General features: G+C 42.4%; 1 protein-coding gene across 2 annotated transcripts in view; it reads left to right on the top strand.

Annotated features, from left to right (window-relative positions):
* Positions 1-4,966: 4,966 nt before the first annotated feature.
* LOC132780618 (IgGFc-binding protein-like) overlaps positions 4,967-24,973 on the top strand; it is a 92,979-nt gene continuing 72,972 nt past the window's right edge. The window contains exons 1-11 of one of the 2 annotated variants that reach the window (XM_067462484.1): positions 4,980-5,052; positions 6,423-6,497; positions 7,371-7,424; positions 9,004-10,233; positions 12,994-13,334; positions 16,348-16,921; positions 17,734-18,338; positions 20,207-20,774; positions 22,280-22,872; positions 23,821-24,406; positions 24,561-24,760. In XM_067462484.1, the coding sequence (XP_067318585.1) occupies positions 7,373-7,424; positions 9,004-10,233; positions 12,994-13,334; positions 16,348-16,921; positions 17,734-18,338; positions 20,207-20,774; positions 22,280-22,872; positions 23,821-24,406; positions 24,561-24,760 (4,749 nt within the window). In that variant the 5' untranslated portion in view covers positions 4,980-5,052; positions 6,423-6,497; positions 7,371-7,372. Of the gene's footprint in view, positions 5,053-6,422; positions 6,498-7,370; positions 7,425-9,003; positions 10,234-12,993; positions 13,335-16,347; positions 16,922-17,733; positions 18,339-20,206; positions 20,775-22,279; positions 22,873-23,820; positions 24,407-24,560; positions 24,761-24,973 lie in introns of both variants that reach the window. The other variant, XM_067462483.1, reaches the window with a different exon arrangement.

Here is a 24,973-nt window from a genome sequence, read left to right on the forward strand (position 1 = left end):
CCCTCTACCTTCTTACATTTCCAACATGCGGTTTTTGTGTTCTTATATATTTTGCCTAATTTATATGGAGTGAGGTACCATCTGTACATCATTTTAAATAGATTTTCTTTTAGATCATAGGCATATATTTGCTTCATTCTGATATTCCACAGGTCATAGAATCATAGAAACATAAGAGTTGGAAGAGACCTCATGGGCCATCCAGTCCAACCCCCTGCCAAGAAGCAGGAATATTGCATTCAAATCACCCCTGACAGATGGCCATCCAGCCTCTGTTTAAAAGCCTCCAAAGAAGGAGCCTCCACCACACTCTGGGGCAGAGAGTTCCACTGCTGAATGGCTCTCACAGTCAGGAAGTTCTTCCTAATGTTCAGATGGAACATTGTGTTCCGATTCATCCATTCTAGTAGGTCTTCCATTATTTTTCGTCCATGATATCATGCACTCTTTTATTATTTCTCTTTCTGTACTTTTTGGGCCAAGATAATGAACTCAGAGACCAAAACAATAACAAAACTACAAAAAAATATTGAAATGGAGAAGATATTTTCAATAAACTCATTTCTTCACCACTTTGTCATTGTCATTGGCAGTAACTCTTGCTACATTTTCTCACTCTCATCATTGCTAAAACATCCTCACTTGGCAGGTTGAAAGCAGATGGTGACATCTACACATCTTCTATCACTACACAGGTAAACACTGTGTAGTTTGTTAAACACGATTGCTCCCAGGGTGAAGTCCACACCCTGGGGGGGGGGGTGTCCAGATGCCCTCCCGAAACCTTCTGGGAGGACAGGGAGACAGCCTCCACCCACTCCCTTTAAAGATGTTTTAAAATAAAGTAACTTACTTGGCTGTCATTGAAAAGATTTCCTCCTGTTTTTAAAGGTAGCCTCTCCACCTGCTTGTTTCCAAATATTTATTAAGTTGCTTTCACTTTGAAGAACTCTTTGGGAACTGATGAATAAAGTCATAATGACTTTGGGTTATGCAATAATGGTATTTTAATCGTAGAGTTGAAAGCCATTGTGTCCTAGTCTCCAGGGCAGCAGAAAACAACCCTTCTCCCTCCTCCCTATGACTTCCCCTCACATAGTTATACTACATGGTCCTCATCATGTCTTCTCTCAGTCTTCTCTTCTGCAGGCTAAACATGCCCAGCTCTTAAGCCCCTCCTCATAGAGATTGTCCTCCAGACCCTTGATCATTTTAGTTGCCCTCCTCTGGACACATTCCAGCTTGTCAATATCTCCCTTCAAATGTAGTGCCCAGAATTGGACACAATATTTCAGATGTGGTCTGACCAAGGCAGAATTGAGGGGTAGCATGACTTCCCTGGATCTAGACACTATACTCCTATTTATGCAGGCCAAAATACCATTGGCTTTTTTTGCTGCCACATGATATTGTTGGCTCATGTTTAACTTATCCACGAGGACTCTTTATTTAATTGATATAATGCTAATTGCAAACATGCTTTCTTCTGTGTATTACAACACTTAACTGTTTTAAAAACCATTTTTAAAATTTAAAAAACCTGCATGCTGACTTTCTAGAGATTTGACAGTGGTTTGTTACAGCCGGTAATCTTAAATTCCAAAATCCAAAACTCGAGCTGACTCCTTTCCTCTAAGGGCTATGATGAGCTGGCTTCAAATCTCTTGCATTTGCCCTGCCAGTAAACCCAGATTTTGGTGATTCTCGGGGATTCTCTGGAAATGAAACCTCCACCTTCTTTTCTATAAAAGGAGAAGGAGCAAATGAAAAGGTAGAGGGAAAATAAGAGTGTTGTTTCCCTCTCATTCTGCTTTGCCAGCCAAAGACAGATCTGAGTGGAAGGTAAGAGACTCCTTAACATTGTGCCTTATGATCTTGATCAACCATCCCTGCTGTGAAAAGGCAACATGTTGATGCAGAAAAGATAAGTCACATTACTTTATCAAAAAAAAGTGCTGAAAGAGCCATAGACATACAAATTTGCTCATAAATAAGCAAAGACAGTGGCTAGTTGTAAGGGAATGCTAATAAAATAATAATATACTTTATTTATATTCTGCTCTATCTCCCCGAGGGGACTCAGAGCGGATTACAGAACACATATATGGCAAACATTCAATGCCGTTATACAATTAACTACAAAAACAGACAATACATAGACAGAGGCAAAGGCTTCCCCCTTTTTCATCTCCAGCATACGAAGGCTGTTTTTGGGATTCAGCCTGTGTTTCACCCTGAATCTGTTATAGTGTTTCTCCCTTCTAATGCTTCTGAGCCTGACTTGGATGTCAGTGAGGATGAGGTGCAAAATGGAGACACTTTAGACAATAAGGTTACTACAGACTCTGATCGAGAAGGGTCAAGGGAAAGGCTAAGTTCTCATGAGAAAATGCCAGGCTCGAGTTTGCAGGAAAGTTCACTCCCTTCTCCAGGCTCGAGTCTGCAAGATAGTTTCACACCTGCAGTTAATGAAGAGATAGATAAGACCAGCCGCCGGCTGGAAATTAGCCAGAACTGTAGAGAGGCCCAATGTTTACGCAGGTCAGAAAGAATTCAGTAGAAATCAGTTTCTGGGACTTAAATTGAGCTCTTAGGGAATTTCCTTCAGACTAAGCATCGTTTGGTTTAATTTAAGTCTTTTGGATATTATTGTGCCCTCGTCTCCTAGGTTTCCTGGCTATTCAAGTAGATTAGCAGTGGCTATGTTCATGGTTTTTATAGAAGGCATTTGATATTTCTTTGCATCTGGATTTAAACAGCAAGCTTTTGGATCTTTGATATTATTCCTATGTTTGGACACTGTTTATGTTACTGCTTATTTGGTTTTTTTGCTTTTGGACTTTTATCAGCTTTATATTAATCTCTTTTATTGGCTCCAATTCTTCTTCTTCAAATAAAGATGACTCTTTTTTTATCCAAGGTGTGGTGTAATTAATGATTAGAGGGTCCTGTTCCTACTCTGGGGTGCAACAGTTGTGCTCAACTCCGGTTATAGGGAGGTGCTGTTGTTCCATTTTCCATGCCGAGGAGCCTGTTGTCCATGGACGCCTTCCTGATTAAATTGTCGGCATGTCTTCATGGGTGCTCTCTCTATGAACCTCCATGGAGATTAAGATCTTCCAGGGAGGCCCTGCTCTTGGCCCCACCACTGTCACAGGTGCAATTGGCGGGGATGAGGGAGAGGACCTTCTCAGTGATTGCCCCTCAGCTATGGAACTCCTTCCCTCAGGAGATTAGATCAGCCCCCTTCCTCCTGCCCTTCACAAAGATGCTAAAGACTTGGCTGTGGGACCAAGCCTTTGGGACAGTGCAATAAGGCAGCAATAGGAAACTTTTCCCTGCTGATTGGAGTCGATATGGATGATTTGAGATGATTTTAATGTGGGATAATTGATTTTACTGTTTATGTTTGTTCAGAGTTTTATGTATGTTCCAGCATTGAATGTCTGCCATATATATGTTGTACTCCACCCTGAGTCCCCTTCAAGGTGAGAATAAATTATTTAAACTGGATTATATAAGTCTGTACTACCTTATAAGAAAGATCAAAGCAGATAATCTGGATTTTATATGGGGGTGTAAGTGTAACATGCACAGATATCTATAACAACAAATACAAAAACTGCAGATTGCAAATCACAATTTCTATATTACAGGAAATTCTTCATTAAACATAATGTGGGAACATTAACACGATTAATTAGTAACTGTTTATAAATGAAAGATTGTTTATCAATATTTTGTCAACACAATGAAACTTAAGCTTCCAGAATAACAATTACTATATACCAGGAGATTCTTCATAAGTACATGACGTCAGAAATAGTAACTCAAATATTGTTACATGCAATATAAAGAGATTTAAGCTTCCAAAATAACAATTTCTATGTTGTAGATAGGGAGCCCCCGGTGGTACAGTGGGTTAAAGCACTGAGCTGCTGAGCTTGTTGATCGAAAGGTCGCAGGTTCGATTCCGGGGAGCAGCGTGAGCTTCCGCTGTCAGCCCTAGCTTCTGCCAACCTAGCAGTTTGAAAACATGCAAATGTGAGTAGATCAATAGGTACCGCTCCGGTGGGAAGGTAACGGCGCTCCATGCAGTCATGCCGGCCACATGACCTTGGAGGTGTCTACGGACAACTCTGGCTCTTCAGCTTAGAAATGGAGATGAGCACCACACCCCAGAGTCAGACATGACTGGACTTAATGTCAGGGGACTACCTTTACCTATGTTGTAGAAGGTTCTTCATCAATAGATAACATCAGGAACAGTAACACAACAAGGTCTCCCGGGTTGTTTCCCGTGTTTCGTAGTATCTTCTTCGGGTGTTATTCTTATCTATGATGCTTGAATTCACTAAAGAAGAAATAAAGCAACATACAGACAACAGATATACTAAAATCCCCAAATTGACATGGTTTTGAAAAGGTTATTGATGAACACGCTTGACTACTTTCATTCTATTGGCTCTGTTGTAAGTTCCTATCTGCATGTATAGCCTTTGGATCCACTAGATAGGAAATAAGACAAGATATAAACAAAAAAAGGTATATTAAAATGCCCAAACACCCCAATGTTTAAGGGGATTTTTAAAACCCATGTAAGCAGGAATGTAAGTAGACGTTATGTTTAATGAAGAATTCCCTGTCGTGTAGACGGGGGCCCTAAAAAATGCAAATTGACACGGCTTCAGTTAGCGTGTCTGTTCTTCCTCCTTGATACCTTTTGCCATTTTGTCCCCACTCTGATGGTGCTTGGCCACATGGGTTCAGATTTTTTTTATTTGTCAAATGTTGGAGGACATACTACACTCCTCAAATTCCAGTGTAAAAGCCAGAGAACAATTTGTATGACTTGTTTTTTCTTGCAGCTGCCCTGCAAATAAACCTAACCTTTGGAATCGTAGAAAATTCTGTAGAATTTCATTGGAAATAAGGCTTTGACCTTTTTGCTAATAAAAAGGGAGAGGGCAACTGAAAGGAGAGAAGGAGCACAGACTGAATCTTCTCAGTCATTCTGTTTTGTCCGTACATGGCACTTCTACTAGACTAAAGGTAAGGGACTTCTCTGGGTTGTGTCTTGTGAAGCCAATCAGCTGCTGCACTGCAAGCTCTTGCAAAGTAACAGAGTAGTTGTCAGAGTGCTCACATGGGACAGATCTGTTGAAACAGATATAGTGTGATATCACTCTAAGTCAGACATGGGCAAACCTCACCCCTCCAGGTTTTTTAGACTTCAACTCCCCAAAATCCCAGCCAGCTTACCAACTGTTACAAATTATGGGAGTTGAAATCCAAAACATCTGAAGGGCCGAAGTTTGGCCATGCCTGCTCTAACTGACAGGGCTCAATGCTATGGAATCCCAGGGGTTGTAGGTTTAAAATATCTTTAGCTTTCTCTGCCAAAGAGTGCTGTTGCCTCACCAAACTACAGTTCCTAGGATTCTTTAGCAATGGGCCATAGCAATAAAAATGATGTCACACTCTAAAATGATAAAGGGTCTAGAGAACAAACCCTATGAGGAGTGGCTTAAAGAGCTGGGCATGTTTAGCCTGATGAAGAGAAGGCTGAGAGGAAACATGATAGCCATGTATAAATATGTGAGAGGAAATCATTGGGAAGAGGGAGCAAGCTTGTTTTCTGCTGCCCTGGAGACTAGGACGTGGAGCAATGGCTTCAAACTACAGGAAAGGAGATTCCACCTGAACATTAGGAAGAACTTTCTGACTTGAGAGTTGTTCGGCAGTACATCTCTCTGCCCTGGAGTGTGATGGAGGCTCCTTCTTTGGAAGCTTTTAAACAGAGACTGGAAGGCCATCTGTCGGGGGTGCTTTGAATGTGATTTTCCTGCTTCTTGGCAGGGGGTTGGACTGGATGGCCCATGAGATCTCTTCCAATTCTATGCTTCTATGATTTATTCTACAGTGTAGATTCATCTAATGTGATTGTTATTGGTTTTTCAAGTCAAGGCTAACCAGACCCAAGAGATCCAGGAGATCTCAGGATCTCATCACACACACACACTGGTGCCATTTCGCCAAGCATGTCTGTGCCACCCTGGTGTGGGTACACTTCCCGCATCACATGGAGAGTCACCTAATTGGGGCAGAAGTGTGTTGACTCCATTGGAGTCAGCACAGGACAGCATGGGAGCCTTCCTGTGTTGGTGAGGATGCTTCCATGCCAACTGGGTTTGGGGACTCCACTGGAAGTTTAAGGACATCATGTGATGGGCTACATGCCCATCTGTCCCTCAACTGGCTGACAGGCATCCTAGGATACTTACATTGGTAAGCGTGATGAGGTCCACAGTCCCACCACCTTCAATTTATAGTCAGTAGGAACATAGCAGAGCGGTTTCTCATGTCCCTCAGACGGCTAGAAGGCCCTCTACTTGATGCCGTTCCTTAAATCATCTTCACAGGTGCGGTTGGCGGGAACGAGAGACAGGGCCTTTTCTGTGGTGGCCCCTCGGCTTTGGAACGCCCTCCCCATAGAGGTAAGATCAGCCCCCTCGCTGATGATGTTTCGAAAAAGATTGAAGACATGGATGTTCGAACAAGCATTCGGTTAAGCCGGTGCAATGTATTTGATGATTAAGGATTGGTAACCATGGACGACGAAATTGGATTGCGGTTCTAGTTAAGAGATGCATTGGATTATTATTGGTGGCCCAATATTGTGTATTGTGTATGTTGTTTTTTATGCTTTTTAAACTGAATATTGTTGATTGTTGTAGTGTTGTAAACCGCGTTGAGTCGCCAATTTAGGCTGAGAAACGGCGGTATACAAGCGCAGTAATAAATAAATAAATAAATAAATAAAAACAATCTTGCCACAAGTCTGATAAAAATCAGGTTTCTACAGATAAATAGGATGAATATTTGTCCTTTCTCTGTACCATTTAGCAGTAGGAGGCAGAAGCTGGAAAAGGAAGATTAAATCAGCGTGTATGTCTATGTATACATACTGATTTGTAGTTTCTGTGGAGTCAGGCAACAGTTTCCCTGACAGTTAAAAGTTGGAAGCTAAGGCTCAAGTTGTAGTTGAAAAGTTGCTTCTTTTGCATCCAGCTTACTATTTGAGGCTTCTCCTTGTGCTTTGTAAATCAAATGAGTAAATAAGCATAGTAGACTAGAACACAAGCAGGAAAATTTTGAGGTAGAAGCCACAGTGGGATACATACATACATACGAAAATCAAGATGTGTGTCACAGCACAGAATCTTTCTATTTCAACAGCATCATTTCCAGTTCTCTTAGTTGAACGACCTTCTTCTTTTGTTCTAGGAGACACTATAGGTCTAAAGAGTTGAGGAAAAATAAGTGGATATCCCTTAATATGTTGTTTTCTTTTTGATTTTGATGTGCAGCCATGGCTACGAAGATTATTGTGTTCCTCTTGGTTGGTTTGATGCAGTTAAGTGGTAAGTAAATTGGGCTAGGAGGTTCTATTTTGTTTTCAAAATGACTATCCAGCAAGTATATCTCTAAATAAATAAATAAATAAATAAACTTATACCCCACCAACAATATGTAGTCCATGTGCCACATGTTGCTCACCCCTGAAGTAAACTCACTAGATAAAGTGTCCATGGATGTTATCTCCTTCAAAAAGCTGTAGGTATGTGTATGCACACAAGTATACACACTCATTAATTCTCACATTCCCAGTATATATCCATTTTCTCTGTCCACATTCTGTTAAATTGGGGTAAGGGAAATGTTGGCCTTTTGGCTATCTGTTTCAAGAAGTCCTACTGAGCATGATCAGTGATGCAGAACTATGGGAACTTCTGAGTGATAGGGATTTCTCATCTTGAAATCTAGTACCGTATATACGAGAGTATAAGCTGAGTTTTTCAGCCCCTTTTTTAAGCTGTTGTTGTTATTGTTACTATTTTATATTTATTTATTGTTATTATTATTACATGTATTATTTTACTCTATTATTATTAAATTTATTATTAAGGTAATTTTATTGGTATCTATTTTTATTTTGACATTTATTTATTTATTTATTTATTTCGAGGTTTTATATACCGACCCTCTCACCTTCAAAGAGGGATTCGGACAGGTTCACAACATGTGTTAACATACAAACACATGCAATAACAACACAATTCCACATCATTACACGATTAAAATATAAGCACCATAAACATTAAAACATTATCATCACAGTTTAAAAAGCCAAATCGTCCAGACAATCACAATCCCATTCATCATCCTCCTTTCATATGGGCAAAGAATTAAATCAGTTGTCAAATGCCACATTCCACAACCAGGTCTTTGTTAATTTCCTGAACGTCATGAGGGAGGGGGCAGTTCTGATCTCTAATGGGAGGGAGTTCCAAAGCCGAGGGGCCACCATCGAGAAGGCCCTGTCCCTTGTCCCCACCAGTCGTGCTTGTGCAGGCAGTGGGACCGAGAGCAGGGCCCCTCCAGACGATCTTAATGGTCTTGATGGTTCATAGGGGAGAATACGTTCGGAGAGGTAAACAGGGCCGGAGTCGTTTAGGGCTTTATAGGTTAACACCAGCACTTATAGGTTAACACCAGCAATTTACAAGTAGCTGCTGCATTTCCCACCCTCAGCTTATGTTGTTCATTCGTTCAGTCATTTCCGACTCTTAGTGACCTCATGGCAGATGCTTCTGAGATAAAAGGCAGTTGCTTCTGGGATAAAAGGCTGTCTTGATCTCCCCCGAAGAAACTTCTGATCCCATGACAGCTTGGCTAGGGTAAAATGTCTTACTGTACCCCCCCCCCCCCATCTACACTGGATCCAGATTATCTGTTTTGAACTGGATTATATGGCAGTGGAGACTCATATAATCCAGTTCACAGTAGATAATCTGGATTCTGAAACTGGATTGTATGACTGTGTATGTCCAGCCACAGATTATAGTTCCTTTTCAGAGGAGACCATAGCTAAATCATTCATGAAAGTGTGGTCTCACTGTCATTTGCTTTCTGAAAGATCTTTCTGTTTTTTTCTTGCAGGGTCCCAAGTAGCAGGTTCTCGTGGGAAGAAATTTGTCACGGCTTTCATGCAAAACAATCAGAAAAACCACCCAATGGATCCCAGTGCTAAGCATGAGCTTGTTATTACTGGTTATTCTCCTAAAACCATGGTGAGAGTAACAATAGGAAAATCCATGTACAGAAGAACTTTCCCTCTCAATGAAGGACAAACAGTGACAATTAAGCTTCCAAATACCGTTGAGTTAGTGGGGACCGATAGCTTTGATGGGACTGTGCTCATAGAAGCTGACAAGGATATCTCCATCTTGTCTCGCAGCCGTGACGGGACTTCTGTTGGTACTACAGTCCTGTATCCAGTCCAACAATTGGGCACACTGCATTATGTGGTAACTCCAATGGGAAACAAGGAAAACACCTTCAAGGAGTTTGTGATTATAGCCTATGAAACTCCCACTAAAATCAATATTTCCCTGACGGGGACTGTGGCTTACAAAGGCAAGGTTTATCCTTCTGGAAGCAAGCTTGTTGCTGATCTTGAAGCCTTCCAAGCAATCCAGTTCCAAAGCTCAGATGATTTGACTGGCACCAAAGTTGAATCAAGTGAACCAGTGGCTGTTTTGACAGGACACAGCTGTGCTCAGAACAACATAGCATGTGACCATGTTGTTGAACAGATCTTGCCAGTTTCCAGTTGGGGTTCCTTCTTCATTGTCCCTCTGATGTCCTTTCCAAATAGACATGGCACTCTGTATGTAGTCGCCGCCCAAAAGACTTCCATCAAATACCAGCATGGTGATATAGAGAAGTCTCTGGACATGGAGGCTGGGCAAGTTCTCAAGTTTGACCAGCAGTCTTCAGAACCAATGCACATTTCTGCCAACAATGGGATTCAGGTCCTTTTCTCCCCTACTGGTGCTGAAGATCGAGACTATGGGCCTTCTCTCATAAACATTCCAGCAGTTTCAGGCTACTGCATTTCCTACAGCACAGGTGAAATGAGTCAGTATGACAGAATTTCTGTCATCATAGCCAAAACTTCAGAATCCAGTGGGATCACAGTAGAGAGGAAAGGCATTGAAGCTCTCCAGTGGAGACCAATCCCAGGAACAGAATATTCTTGGGCTGAACACAGTTTCAACAAAACAGCAGGTGTGCTCTCCTTAGAACATCCCAGCACTCCTTTTGCCATCTTCATCCTTGGAGTCTCACAAAATGATGGCTCTGGTTCAATGGCTGCTTGCACCACTGGTAAGTCTTCTACATAGAAAACATTTTGACTTTTGTTTTGTCGAAGGCTTTCATGGCCAGGATCATTGGGTTGTTGTGAGTTTTTCGGGCTGTATGGCCATGTCCCACAGCATTGAAATCCACAAGCATGTGGACAATTTCAGCTGAAAGGAGGAAACCATGACAATGAACATAATCTGGCTACCAGTATTAAAAACTCTAAAATCAGGACAGTAAATAAAGAGCAACATTCAAACAACAGGGGAATTCCTGACATAAAACAATTGGGAATAAACAATTCAAAAACAATTTTAATTCTCACTACAGTGTTAAAGTGATTCTAGAGCAGGGTCCTCAAACTAAGGCCCGGGGGACGGATACGGCCCTCTAAGGTTATTTACCTGGCCCGCGCTCATGGTCACCCTAAGTCTGAAATGACTTGAAAGCACACAATAACAACAACAACCCTATCTCATCAGCCAAAAGCACTTCCCACTGAAATACGAATACGTTTATATTTGTTAAAATTGTCCTTCGTTTTAATTATTGTATTGTTTTTAAGTGTTTTTTGCACTACAAATAAGATATGTGCCGTGTGCATAGGAATTCTTTTTTTTTTTCAAATTATAATCCAGTCCTCCAACAGTTTGAGGGACTGTGACCCAGCCCTCTGTTTAAAACGTTTGAGGCCCTCTGTTCTAGAGTGAAAATGTTCTCATTTGATTTTTGTCGTGTCAGGAGCGACTTGAGAAACTGCAAGTCGCTTCTGGTGTAAGAGAATTGGCCGTTTGCAAGAACGATGCCCAGAGGATGCCTGGATGTTTTGAAGTTTTACCATCCTTGTGGGAGGCTTCTCTCATGTCCTCGCATGACGAGCTGGAGCTGATAGAGGGAGCTCATCCGCATTCTACCTGGATTCGAACCTGTGACCTGTCAGTCTTCAGTCCTGCCGGCACAGGGGTTTGACCGGGGGCTCATGCAAACTTTTTCTTACAGCCCCCACTGGGTACTAACTTATTAATATACTGTATAATATGGAACAATGTCCTTGTACCCAGGATTACTTGTTGTTGTGTTATGTATACAGTGTTCCCTCGCTACCTCGCGGTTCGCTTCCCGCAGACTCGCTGTTTCGTGTTTTTTCAACAAAAAAATTAAATATAAGTAGCAAGGGAACACTGTACATGCTGCCACAGACTTGAGTTGCAGAGTTACTCACAGGCGTGTGTAGCTGGCGAAGAGCCCCAAAGTGGCACCGGCGAGGGGTGCGGAGAGGGCCGCCAAGACAGCTTCTGCCAGTGCTTCTTCTTTGGAAGCCGGGTGCATTGCCCTGGCTGGAGGAGGTGGCGGGCTGGGAAGGAGGTGTTATGTGGCTGGCAAAGAGCCTGGAGAGGGCTGCCAAGGCAGCTTCCACCATTACCAGAAAGGGCCGCCAAGGCAGCTTCTTGGTCGCTCTTCCTTGGGCAAACGGGTTAGAGCCCCATGCCAGTGGGAAAGCAGGGAGGGAGGAAGAAGGGTGGCTCCAGGAAGGGGAGTGGGGAGGAAAGGAGGAACAAAAGGGGAAAGAGGAGAGGAAGATAGAGAGGGAAGAGAGGGAGAGAGGAGTGGACAGAGCTATACTGTACATATACAGTATAGCATCCCTACATTGTGGATTTTCAGTTATCACGGGGGGTCCTGGAACGTAACACCCGCGATAAGTGAGGGAACACTGTATATACCAGATTTTTGGGCTGTTTTCCTTTTGATATTTATGTATGTTATGTTTCATGTGGTACAGGATATGAATAAGTTAGTACCCAGTGAGGGCTGTAACAAATGATAGAAAAACACATCCTAGAAATATACTTACCAATACAGACATACTGTATTATGAATACATATTTTTAAGTTTGCATGAGAAAATATATTAAAGATTGTATGAGAACACTGACACTCTAGAATCAGTTTAACACTGTAGTGAGAATTTTTTTGAATTGTTTATTTCTATTGAAATAAGTAGAGCCCTCAGTGACGCAGTGGGTTAAAGTGCTGAGCTGCTGAGCTTGTTGACCGAAAGGTCGCAGTTTGATTCCGGGGAGCGGCGTGAGCTTCCGCTGTCAGCCCTAGCTTCTGCCAACCTAGCAGTTCGAAAACATGCAAATGTGAGCAGATCAATAGGTACCGCTCCGGCGGGAAGGTAACGCTGCTCCATGCAGTTATGCTGGCCACATGACCTTGGAGGTGTCTATAGACAATGCCGGCTCTTTGGCTTAGAAATGGAGATGAGCACCAACCCCCAGAGTCAGACATGACTGGACTTAATGTCAGGGGACAACCTTTACCTATTTCTATTGATTTTCGTGGCATTTTGATATAGATACCTGTACCTTATTGATAAAACAATAAGGGCCAGTTAACAGTTCCCAACAAAGAATCCCCCGAGCAGGAATTAGCTAGTCCTTGAAGCTGCAAGGCCATTAAAAGCTTATCAAGGTGACCAATTGCAACATTCACACTTTCCTCAAGCAGACAAGAGTTCTTTCTCCCACCCTGGATATTCCAGATATATAAACCTCACTTGCATAGTTTTCAACAGACTTCACAACCTCTGAGGATGTCGATCATAGATGTGGGTGAAACATCAGGAGAAAATGCTTCTGGAACATAGCCACATGGCCCGGAAAACTCACAGTAACCAAAATATCTCCTAACTACCATAAAAGTCTTTAACTTCACTGAGTATTTTAAGTGAATGACACTATAATTTAGTGCAATGACAAGGCAGTTGTCCCATTCTAGGTGTGCCAGTTGCGTCGTGCAGCTTGATCCAGTGCAAGAAAGAAGAGATGTGTGAGATTCAAGAGGAGCGCCCAGTGTGTTTGGCAGGGTCTGAATCCACTTGCTGGGCACAAGGAAATCGCCATTATCATACCTTTGATGGGAGGAACTATGACTTCAGAGGCAGCTGTACCTACACCATTGCCAAGACTTGCAGCCTGGATGCGACCGTGCCTTTTTTCAGCATTGAGGCCAAGAATGAAAACAAGAGGGATGTCCGTGCTTCTAATGTTGGTTTAGTGACTATAACTGTCTATAATATCACCATCTCTGTCAACAGAAACGAGAATGGATTTGTCAGGGTAAGAGAGGAAGACAAAGATATTTCTGTTTGTTATGACTTCCCAATGTTTAAAGAGTAACTGCGTCAAAATGACTTCTTTCCCATTCTTTAAAAGTAATGGAATCACTGGTAGCTCAAATGGCATGCATGTTCTATTGAACTTGCAAACATATCTCTTTCTTATGCTTTAAGATAAAACTGTCATCCAGTATTTCTATTTTATCATCCTAAACTTCCTATTTATGTCTTCATCTAAAATTGATTACCTCTGAATCAAATGCATTTACTTCTGTTTTGTTTCTTACGGCAATAACATCTGAAACTCTGTCTCTGCAATCATTCTCCCTTTCGTTAAATTAAAAGTCTGATAAACTGTTAGAAAAGTTTTAAACTCACATGCCGATTTATTTATTTACAGTATTTATATTCCTCCCTTCTTACCCCACAGTGACTCAGGACAGATCACAATGCACATATACATGGCAAACATTAAATGCCAATTAGATATATAATATATATAGACAGTCACAGAGGCAATTTAACATTCCAGCTTTTTCCAGCTTCATGAGGGTATGCTCGATTCAGGCCACAGGGGGAGCTGCCACTTCACCATCCATTTGTGACACCGAGTCCTTTGATGGAGTGCTTCCTCATTCTTCTGCACGCTGCTGGAAGGTTTTATGGTGTCTTAAATTAGTTAAATCCACATGCATTTACCTGTTTAGTTTTTGGGGTTTTTTTATTGCCTTGTTTTGCCTTGGTTTGGTTTTTTGGTTTTGCAAACTGAAAATCCTTCTATGACTCTATGTTTTGCCATTGTTCCTTTCCTGGAATTGCCCATCATTCCAATGATGTTATAATAACCCAACTATTTATGCTCAGAGGAATAACAATTGGCATTCTGATTTTAACAGTGACATTGGAAATTGCTTTGGCTGTCGGTTTTTCTAGTACTTACCAGCAAAAATATAATTCTTGTGAACTATGATGATGAATGACCCCCTTTAGAAAGTTCTAGAAGGGAAGTTGTGTTGTTTATTGTTTCCCCTACTCTGCTTGTGGTTGAATTAGAAGAGTAGAATAAAAAATAGTAGTTCTGGACAGTTGCTGGCACAATTTTTGAACTGGGAATTCAGTCATGATTACAAAAGTCCTTGAATTTCTGGAACTCCGTCATTTATAGTTTTCTGAGTTTGCAGTTTTGGGAGACACTGGATTCCTTTATATGAAAATTCTAAATACATTTGCCTAAACTGCAAATTGCAGTATTCCATAAGATGTCTCTATGGCATAGTAGAATAATATAATGTGAAAGTGTCCCAAGTCTGGTCAACCTTTTTGATGTTAAATTAATGTTCTCCTGAACTTTGTGTTCCTAAATAAACCATTACATGCATATTTGTTTCATATATTTAGAGCAGTGGTTCTCAACCTTTAGTCCTCCAGGTGTTTTGGACTTCAGCTCCCACAATTCCTAACAGCTGGTAACAGTTTCAACAGAAAGAAAGAAACCATGAAAATGAACACAATCTGGCTACCAGTATTTAAAAAAATCTAAAATTATAACAGCAAATAAAGAACAACACGCAAACACAGGGGAACTCCAGATCAGGGACAGCTAATCACCTCTCAACAAAGGCAGTAACAAGCCACACCTTAAAAAATGTCAGGTCATCAAATGCTAATCAAGATGGCCAATTGAAACATTCACACTGTTGGGGATTCCTCATCTTCGGAAGAAGAAGGGGAGCAGGGAAGTGCTCAGGAATTGGAGGGAGAAGAAGAATCCGACGATGAGGGTTTGAAAGTGCCCACATTTCTAGAGAGACAAAAAGAGACAGAACACAAACAGCATTCAGCCAGAATAGCTGCTAAAAATGCTGAGTTAATTGAGAGACACTCTAGCTCAGTGGTTCTCAACCTGGGGTCCCCAGATGTTTTTGGCCTTCAACTCCCAGAAATCCTAACAGCTGGTAAACTGGCTGGGATTTCTGGGAGTTGTAGGCCAAAAACATCTGGGGACCCCAGGTTGAGAACCACTGCTCTAGCTCCTCCTGCATGGGGAATTCGGGGCTCTAAATCAGAGCAGAAGTAGTCAGCTTTTGCTGGTAACAACAACTCTGATACTGAAGTGTTCACTCTAATGGAATCTGCTTTGTGCTTGCTGCTAAGGACTTAGTTCATTGCCCGTTGTCTGATGGAAGACTGGTGTTTCATTTGGGACTTTGTAAGAGACTTTAATTTGTGTCTGGATTAAGACTTCCTTGCTTCCTTTTGCACTTTTCAATTGCATTTCCTTATCCTTTGTATTTCCTGAAGTAATGCATTTTTCTTTTACTTTCAACAATTGTCTAAAGGCTGTTTTTGAAGGGCAATTCAGGGCGCGCGCACCTAGTTCCAATAAGCAAGGGTTCTTTCTCCCACCCTGGACATTCCACAGATATATAAACTCAATTTTTCTAGTTTCCAACAGAGCTCACAACCTCTGAGGATGCCTGCCATAGATTCATGCGAAACATCAGGAAAAAATGGTTCTAGAACATGGCTTCTAGAACACGTACAACAACCCAACAACCCAGCTGTTAAGATAGCTGGGAGTGGTGGGAGTTGAATTCCAAAACACTTGGAGGATCAAAGGTTGGCAACTACTGATTTGTAGGGTGGCAGATACGTTGTCTAATGTTATATTTTCAATGTTATTTTCAATATTCGTGTGGCCTTGCCCTCCGATATATGCCTTTCTATTGTTGACTGGAAACATACATAGCAAAAGTAGGAAGCAGGATAGGGGAATGAGCATGATTTCATCTATTAGTTTTAAACTGCAGACTTAGAATTGTTCATAGTAAAAATAATCAAAATTTTGTTTATTCCGCTTTTTTATCTCTAAATGTCTCTTCTTCGAGTAAACATATATAAATTTGAAGGAAAGAGAAGGTTGCCCTTAAAAACACCACTACTTCAAATCTATCATTAGGACATATCAAAAAACCTCATCCACTGTTTTTTATTGTATGTGATCTCTCCTGCAGATAGACAACCAACTGTCCCACCTGCCCATTTCCTTGAATGAAGGGAAGCTCCATCTCTACCAGAATGGAGGCTCCATCCTTATTGAGACTGAATTCTCCCTGAAGGTCTCCTATGACTGGGATGATGTTTTGCTGATCAAGATCCCCAAGAAGTTTTCGGAGAGTGTGTGCGGCCTCTGTGGGAACTACAACAATGACCCCACGGATGATTTCGTCACCCCCAGAGGAGCTTTGGTCTCCAGTCCCGTGGAATTTGGGAGCAGCTGGAAGGTGGAGAATGATGACAAATTCTGCTGGGATGACTGTCCAGGGGGTTGCAAAAGCTGCTCTTCAGCACAGACCAAAAATTATAAAGCAGAACCCTTCTGTGGCTGGATCAGCAAAGGAGAGACTGGCCCATTCAGCCAATGCCATTCAGTGATCAACCCTGAAATCTTTCTGGAAAACTGTGCCCACGATGTATGTTTGAATGATGGGCTGAAAGAAGTGCTGTGTGAATCCCTGAAGAATTATGCAGAAACTTGCCAGAAAGAAGGAATTGCTGTTTCTGACTGGAGAACACCCACTGGATGCTGTGAGTATCCCAGGGAGATGCCGGGAAGCGGGATTCAGAACAAATGGAAATGCTAGGAATAGAGACTGCTCATGAAAGGCATTCCCTTATTTTTTTTATTTTTTTTTATTTACAGTATTTATATTCTGCCCTTCTCAGCCTGCAGGGGACTCGGGGCGGATTACAATGCACACATACATGGGAAACATTCAATGCCATTAAACATACAACATATATAGACAGACACAGATTTAACAATCCAGCTTTCTGGCTTCATGAGAGTATGCTTGATTCCGGTCACAGGGAGAGCTGCCGCTTCACCAGTCTATTTGTGACACCAAATTGTTGATGGAGTACTTCCTCATTCTTATGCAGGCTACTGTAAGGTTTTATGGTGTCGTAAATTAGCCTCCCCGCATAAAGCAGTACCTAACTCTCCTACTTGACAGATGCAATTGTAGTTCGGGCTGTATAGGTCAACATAAATCTAGACCATTAATGGTTGGGAGCTCACTCCAACCTAGGCTGGCTTCAAACTCATGACTTCTCGGTCAGTATTGATTTAATGCAGCTGGCTACTAACTAGCTGTGCCACACAGCCCAGTCTTATGGCAGTGGTTCTCAACCTGTGGCTCTCCAGATGTTTTGGCCTTCAGCTCCCAGAAATCTTAACAGCTGGTAAACTGGCTGGGATTTCTGGAAGATTTACCTGGGGACCCACAGGTTGAGGACCATTCCTTATGGACTGGATTAAAGCAAAATCTGTTCATCTTTGTAACATTGTCTCCATTCAATCTTTTATGTTTTTAACTCGTGTCTTCTTCCTTCCACAGCCTCCTTAGTTTGCCCTGCAAACAGCCAATACAAGGCCTGTGGACCTGCGTGTCCCATTACCTGCAACAACGAAGCTCTTCCCAGCAGCTGTGCCTCATTGCCTTGCATTGAGACCTGCCAGTGCAATGAAGGTTTTGTGTGGGATGCTGGTAAATGCATTCCCAAGGGTGACTGTGGCTGTCTCTTTGAAGGAAAGCTCTTCTCTCCAGGAGAGCAATTCTGGGGAGATTCCAGCTGCACAAGACGCTGCACCTGTGACCCAGAAACCAAGCATGTGATCTGCCAGACAAGAGGCTGCAGGAGTGGAGAGCAGTGCAGGGTGGAGGATGGCATCCAGAATTGCTATCCCACCAGTTATGCCACCTGTTCTGCTTCAAGGGGCACTCATTACAGTAGCTTTGATGGTCCGAAGTTTGACTTCCAGGGCACTTGTGTGTATCAGTTGACAGGGCTCTGTGAGAAGAGAAGAGATTTGGTGGATTTCCAGGTTCATGTCCAAAATGACCATGCAATTGGCTCCTCTGCCATCCTCCCCAAAGTGGTGGAGATCAGGGTGGAAGGAACAGTGATTGTGATTAGTAGAGAACATCCAGGAAAAGTCATGGTGAGTTACTCCCTTTTCAACAGTGATTTAATGTTGTACAAACCTTTTTCCATATTTTCGAAAACCACACATTGCAATCTATATAATAAAGCTGATCACTATTCTAAGCTTGAGTGAGATGCCTTCTAAATGGGGGAGCAGGATCCTCCAGTGCAGTGGTTCTCAATCTGTGGGTCCCCAGGTGTTTTGGCTTACAACTCCCAGAAATCCCAGCCAGTTTTCCAGCTGTTAGGATTTCTCGGAGTTGAAGGCCAAAACATCTGGGGACCCTAAGGTTGAGAACCACTGCTCTAGTTCATGGTTAAGGAAACATTTTAGTTCCCCAGATGTTGGACCTTAGTTTCTGTGAGTCTTGACCAGACTGAATGTGGCCATGTGAAGTTAAACATGCCAGAAATGTCAGATGACCCGTCATTGATCCACTGGCTTGGTATCATACATAAATAAGCTCCAAAACTAAAGAAAAGTAAAAACAAGAGTAAAATTGCTCTAACGTCCTTTCCATGGACAGATTTGGGGTCAACCAAACCATAGAAATCTGTACCCCACTTTAAAAAGACAACAGTAAAATTGCTCTTTGAACCATAGAACAAAACAGAGCAGAAAGTTATCAGACATTACTTGTTTACCATTACCCATAATTAAAAGTCAAGAAATAATTTATTACAGCTTTATGGCATTATTCAATTTAAAACTCTAGCATCCTTTCCATAGAAAACTGTTTGTTGTTGTTTATTTGTTCAGCCACTTCCAACTCTTCGTGACCTCATAGACCAGCCCACACCAGAGCTCCCTGTCGGCCATGGCCACCCCCAGTTCCTTCAAAGTCAAGCCAGTCACTTAAAGAATACCATCCATCCATCTTGCCCTTGGTCGGCCCCTCTTCCTTTTTCCTTCCATTTTCCCAAGCATTATTCTCTTCTCCAACCTTTCCTGTCTTCTCATTATGTAACCAAAGTGCTTCATCTTTGCCTCTAATATCCTTCCCTTCAATGAGCAGTCGGGCTTTATTTCCTGAAGTATGTACTGGTTCGATCTGCTATGTCCAAGGCACTCTCAGAACTTTCCTCCAACACCGCAGTTCAAAAGCATCTATCTACCTTCGCTCAGCCTTCCTTATGGTTCAGCTCTCACATCCGTAGGTTACTATGGGGAATACTTTTGCTTTTACTATGCAGATCTTCGTTGCCAGTGTGATGTCTCTACTCTTCACTGTTTTGTTGAGTTTGGACATTGTTCTACTCCCAAGAAATAAACATCTGATTTCCTGGCTACAGTTTGCATCTGTAGTCATCTTTGCACCTAGAAATATACACTCTGTCACTGCCTCCACGTTTTCTCCCTTTAATTGCCAGTTATCAATCAGTCTGGTTGCCATCATCTTGGTTTTTTATGTTTAACTGCAACCCAGCTTTTGCACTTATTTCTTTCACTTTGGTTATAAGGCTGCTCAGTCCTTCTCGCTTTCAGCTATCAAAGTGTTATCATCTTCATATCAAAGGTTGTTAATTTTTCTTCCAGCAAATTTAACTCCAGTCTTAGATTTGTCAAGCTCCGCCCATCGCATGATGTGTTCTGCATACAAGTTGAATAGAGCATACAGCCTTGCTGTACTCCTTTCCCAACCTTGAACCAGTTGGTTGTTCCATGGTCTATTCTTACTCTTGCTACTTGGTCATTATACAGATTCCTCAGGAGACAGACAAGGTGTACCCCACTTTAAAAAAACAACAACAGTCCTCTGTGTGTGAACATTTGATTTCATACTAAGCAAAAACATTATATACCCGGGGGGTGAAATGAAAATATTATTTGTTTTTGTGCATCCAGAATTATTTCCCCATTGCTCTCCTTTTCAATGTTCTCAGGTGAATGGCTTGTTGACACGTCTGCCTTACAACATCAGAAGCAATGAGATCCTCCTCTACCGGAAAGGGAAAGAGGCAGTGGTCCAGACTGATTTCCACCTGACTGTCACCTTTGACTGGCAAAATCGGGTCACTGTGACAGTGCCTAGCACTTATGCCAATGCCCTTTGTGGTCTCTGTGGGAACTTCAATGGCAACAAATTTGATGAGATGACCAGGAAAGATGGGAAAATGGCTCTGAGTCCATCCTCCTTTGGTGAGAGCTGGAAAATGCAGGAGGTACCAGGATGCACTGAGATGGACAAAGAAGAATGTTCTGGGCTGTCAGCCATTGAGAGCCACCAACGCTACCTTGGGAGGGAATGCGGGCTCATCCTAGCCAAGAGGGGCCCTTTTCAACGGTGTCACAGCACAATTGAACCTGAGGAATACTTCCAGGATTGTGTCTATGATTCTTGCTTTTTTGAAGGCCAAGAAGCTGTGATTTGCCAAGCCATCACCAATTATGCAGAAGCCTGTCAGGCGGCTGGCGGAAGCCTTGAGGCATGGAGAACCAACACCTTCTGCAGTAAGTGCAAACCCTCCTTAGTAGATTGTTTGGGTGAAAGAAAACATTTGTATAATGTGTGTGTGTAAAAGAAAGGGAATACTATGTGTTTTGTGTTCCATTTCTTCCCGTGGAAGAAAACTTGTTTTTTAAAACAGTCTTGAGCAGACCTGCGCAACATTTGCCCCATGGGCAGAAAGATTTGGTGTGGTCCACCGAGGCTTTGAGCTTAGGGACCTCATCACATTGAAGTCCTGATGTGAGGGACAGGGGGAGGGAGGTTGGCGTACTAGGGCAGCAGGGCAAATAGTGGGGCAGCAGAGGAAATATTTTGCCTGGTGCCCTGCGTCACCCTCACCATCCACTTGCCCATCACATGCTGAAAAGTATAGCTTTCCGGCATGCACCCACGTTAGCCCTGATTCTTAACATGAACACAAGGAGTCTCCCATTTTTAGGTTTCCCCCTCCTGCCACACTTCCTTGACGCAGCTGGCACAGAGCCTCACCAGAAATAGATGTATGTCATGGATGAGATTTGACAGGCTCCATAGAGAAGTGCCCTACTTATTCATTTCCCTTATTTATGAGGGAGAAACCAAGTTTCACTGTGAATGTTTGTGGGGTCTTCATGGCGACACTATCCCCCCCCCCCCCAAGGATGGGATATGAATGGTGTGGTGTTGGTGGCTTTCCCCTTTTGTAGGAGAAGGAGAAAACAGAGGCAACCACTGAAAAGAGAAAGGAAGAGTGATGAAGGCATGAGCTGAGGCATTTCTACCCTCAGAAGAAGTGCCTCAAAGTGGCAACTTGCCACCTTGCTGAGAGGAAGCATAAAAATTGAGACTATTATACTTTTCTGCTTGTTCTGAAAGAAAGGCACCCTTTCTTTCAGGTGATAAAACTATTTGCTGCTCAAAGAGGTTAGCTTATTTGAATTTTAGGCCTCCATTACTCCCAAGTTTTGCCAGCAAGCCCTAGAGTGACAAAAGTTGGTCACCTGTCTTTGAACATATAGAATCATAGAATCATAGAGTTGGAAGAGACCTTATGGGCCATCCAGTCCAACCCCCTGCTAAGAAGCAGGAACACTGCATTCAAAGCACCCCCGACAGATAGCTATCCAGCGTCTGTTTAAAAGCCTCCAAAGAAGGAGCCTCCACCACATGTAGGTACTTTGGTGCCAGGCTGCCAGATACAGAGGAGAGTAGGATTCTTTGCATTGTGCATAAGACAGAATGCAACACATAAAAACACATTCTACTGTTGAAAAAGGGAAGAGGAAGGATGATTTGAAATAAATAATAACTTGAAATAAATTTGCTGACAAGCAACAAAAGAAGATAAAACTATTGTTCTCCATTTAGTTGGGGTGAGAATCATATTGACCTTCTAAACTTGTTGGACTGCAGATCCCAGCATTGTACCTGTTGGTTAGGCCAGATATAGCTTATTGTTCAACAGCATCTGTCAACCCTCATAATAACCAACTGGAGCTTCCTATCACTTTTTCTTTTCAACTACCAGGTCTGCCTTGTGCGGCAAATAGCCACTATGAACTCTGTGCCCAGGACTGTACCCAGGCTACCTGTGGCAGCATCTCTGTCCCTGTCCCTTGTTCATCCAAATGCCAAGAAGGCTGTGTGTGCGATGAAGGCTTTGTGCTGAGTGGAGATCAGTGTGTCCCTGTGTCCCAATGTGGTTGCTTCTATGAGGATCGCTATTACTTGGCAGAAGACACGTTCTACCCAACATGTGAGAAGCGTTGTATATGCCAGCCGGGAGGGACTGTGAAGTGTGAAGCTGTCTCCTGTGGTCCTGATGAAGAATGCAGGTTGCTTGATGGCATTCAGAAATGTCACTCAGTTGGCAATGCTACCTGCTCAGTTTTTGGCATCCCTCACTATGTTTCCTTTGATGGACTATACTATCATTTCCAAGGCACTTGTACATATACCTTGGCTAAAACTAATACGGAAAATGGGAAACTGCCTCAGTTCACTGTGAATGTGGAGAATGAGGTTTATGGTGATGGGAAGAGCTCAGATACCAAGGCAATCTCTCTCATGGTGTATGGGCTTACAGTGACATTAGTGCAGAACAAACCAGGACAAGTGAAGGTGAGTATGTTTTGAAAGGAAATGGTTAAATTTAGATCATGTTGCAATTACCATTAACAAATAAAAATAAGTTACTTTTCAAACTTATTAATGATGTAATTAATAAGAAGGCAGTCCCCCATTTCAATCATTATTGGTAAAATGACCTGCTGTAAATCTGTAACCATTTATTTATTTATTTATTTATTTATTTATTTATTTATTTACAGTATGCATATTTTGCCCTTCACACCCCTCAGGGGACTCAGGGCGGATTATAATGCATATATACATGGCAAACATTCAATACAAGGTAGACAAACAACATATACAGACAGACACAGAAGCAATTTAATATTCCAGCTGTGTCCAAGCTTTTCTGGCTTCATGAGGGTATGCTGGATCCCGACTCAGTTCTGGTGCCAGGGGGAACTGCTGCTTCACCATCCATTGTGACACTGAGTCTTTTGATGGAGTATTTCCTCATTCTTCTGCACACTGATGGAAGTTTTTATGGTGTCATAAATTAGTTAAATTAGCCTCCCCACATAAGTGGTACCTAAATTTCCTACTTGACAGATGCAACTGTCTTTCGGGCTGCATAGGTCAACAGTAAGCTAGATGAATGGCTGGAAGCTCACTCTGACCTGGGCTGGCTTCGAATTCATGACCTCTTGGCCAGTCTTTGATTTAATGCAGCTAGCTCTCAACTAACTGCACTACAGCCCGGTTGTATGTTGTTGATCTGTTGCATTTTTCTTTTTCTTTTTTTGTTTCAAAATATGAAGAGAATGGCATGAAAATGAAAAGTTCGAATTTAATTTATTTAATTGTTGGAATCCCCTTAGCAAAAATAGCTATGAAGAGTTATCTGTCATTTTGATTTTTGGTTGTCAGTTGATTTTTGGTTATCAGGCATGACTTTTGAAACCAAATGAACCTGACTTTATGCAAATTGTTTTCTCTTAGGTGAATGGTGTGTTCCAACCCCTTCCCATGACCCTTTCTGTTTCCGGAGGACAGCTTAGAGCCTACCAGCATGGCCTGAAAGTATTGATACAAACGGATTTTGGCCTCATTGTGGGTTATGACTTGATTTACCACATGATAGTCACTGTCCCGGGCATATACCGAGGTGAAATGCAAGGCCTATGTGGGAACTACAATGGAGTGAAGAATGATGAGTTTCTACTCCCTGACAGCAGGACAACCTCTGACGTAGCTACATTTGGGGCTGCTTGGAAGGTTCTGATTCCTGGAAGAGAAACATCCTGTTCGGATGGATGCTCTGGGAGTAGCTGCCTGGTCTGCGACGAGAGGAAGAAGGACATGTTCAAGCAGCGCAACTACTGTGGGATCCTCAATGCATCCGCTGGCCCCTTCAAAGCTTGCCACAGCCAAGTGGACCCCAGTGTGTACTTCAACACCTGTGTTTATGATGTGTGTCTGGCCAATGGGGACAGCTCCGCATTGTGTCAGAGCATCCAGAGCTATGTGTCTGCCTGCCAAGGGTCCGGAGCTTCTGTCCAGCCTTGGAGAACTCCATCCTTTTGCCGTGAGTTATGTTTATGCAGCACACTGTATCCAACTGGAATAGATCAACCTTTTATCTTCTTTGCATGATCACAATATTTACCAATTCCCCACCTTCCCTGTCCTTTTTTGTGTAGGTAATCTTCCCATCTAATTCAGTTATTTGTCTAATTTAGCTCTCAGCTGTCCAGCCAACAGTCACTATGAGGTTTGTGCAAATCTCTGCTCCACCAGCTGTACCAAGATTACTGACGCCAGAGCATGTCCAGAGGGCTGTGCAGAGGGCTGCCAGTGTAACAGTGGCTACTTTTTTGATGGCCATGGCTGTGTTCCTGTAGAAAGTTGTGGTTGCTACAAGAATGGACGCTACTACAAGGTAGGTTTATCTTGGCATCTGCAGTCATCAACCCTGTAGCCAAGGGCTTTAAATTCTTCTCCCTCTCCCCCATCACCAAAATGTTTCAGGTTAAAAAAACCCTATAGTCATGAAACTTAACTGGTTAACTAAATCCCCATGCTAAGTCTATGTCTTACAAGGCTCCCCTTTCTGCCATTTTAATGCTTCAGTCTTAAGAAACCCCTGTTTATG

Source organism: Anolis sagrei, chromosome Y (genome assembly GCF_037176765.1).
Source record: "Anolis sagrei isolate rAnoSag1 chromosome Y, rAnoSag1.mat, whole genome shotgun sequence".
Lineage (NCBI taxonomy): Eukaryota > Metazoa > Chordata > Lepidosauria > Squamata > Dactyloidae > Anolis > Anolis sagrei.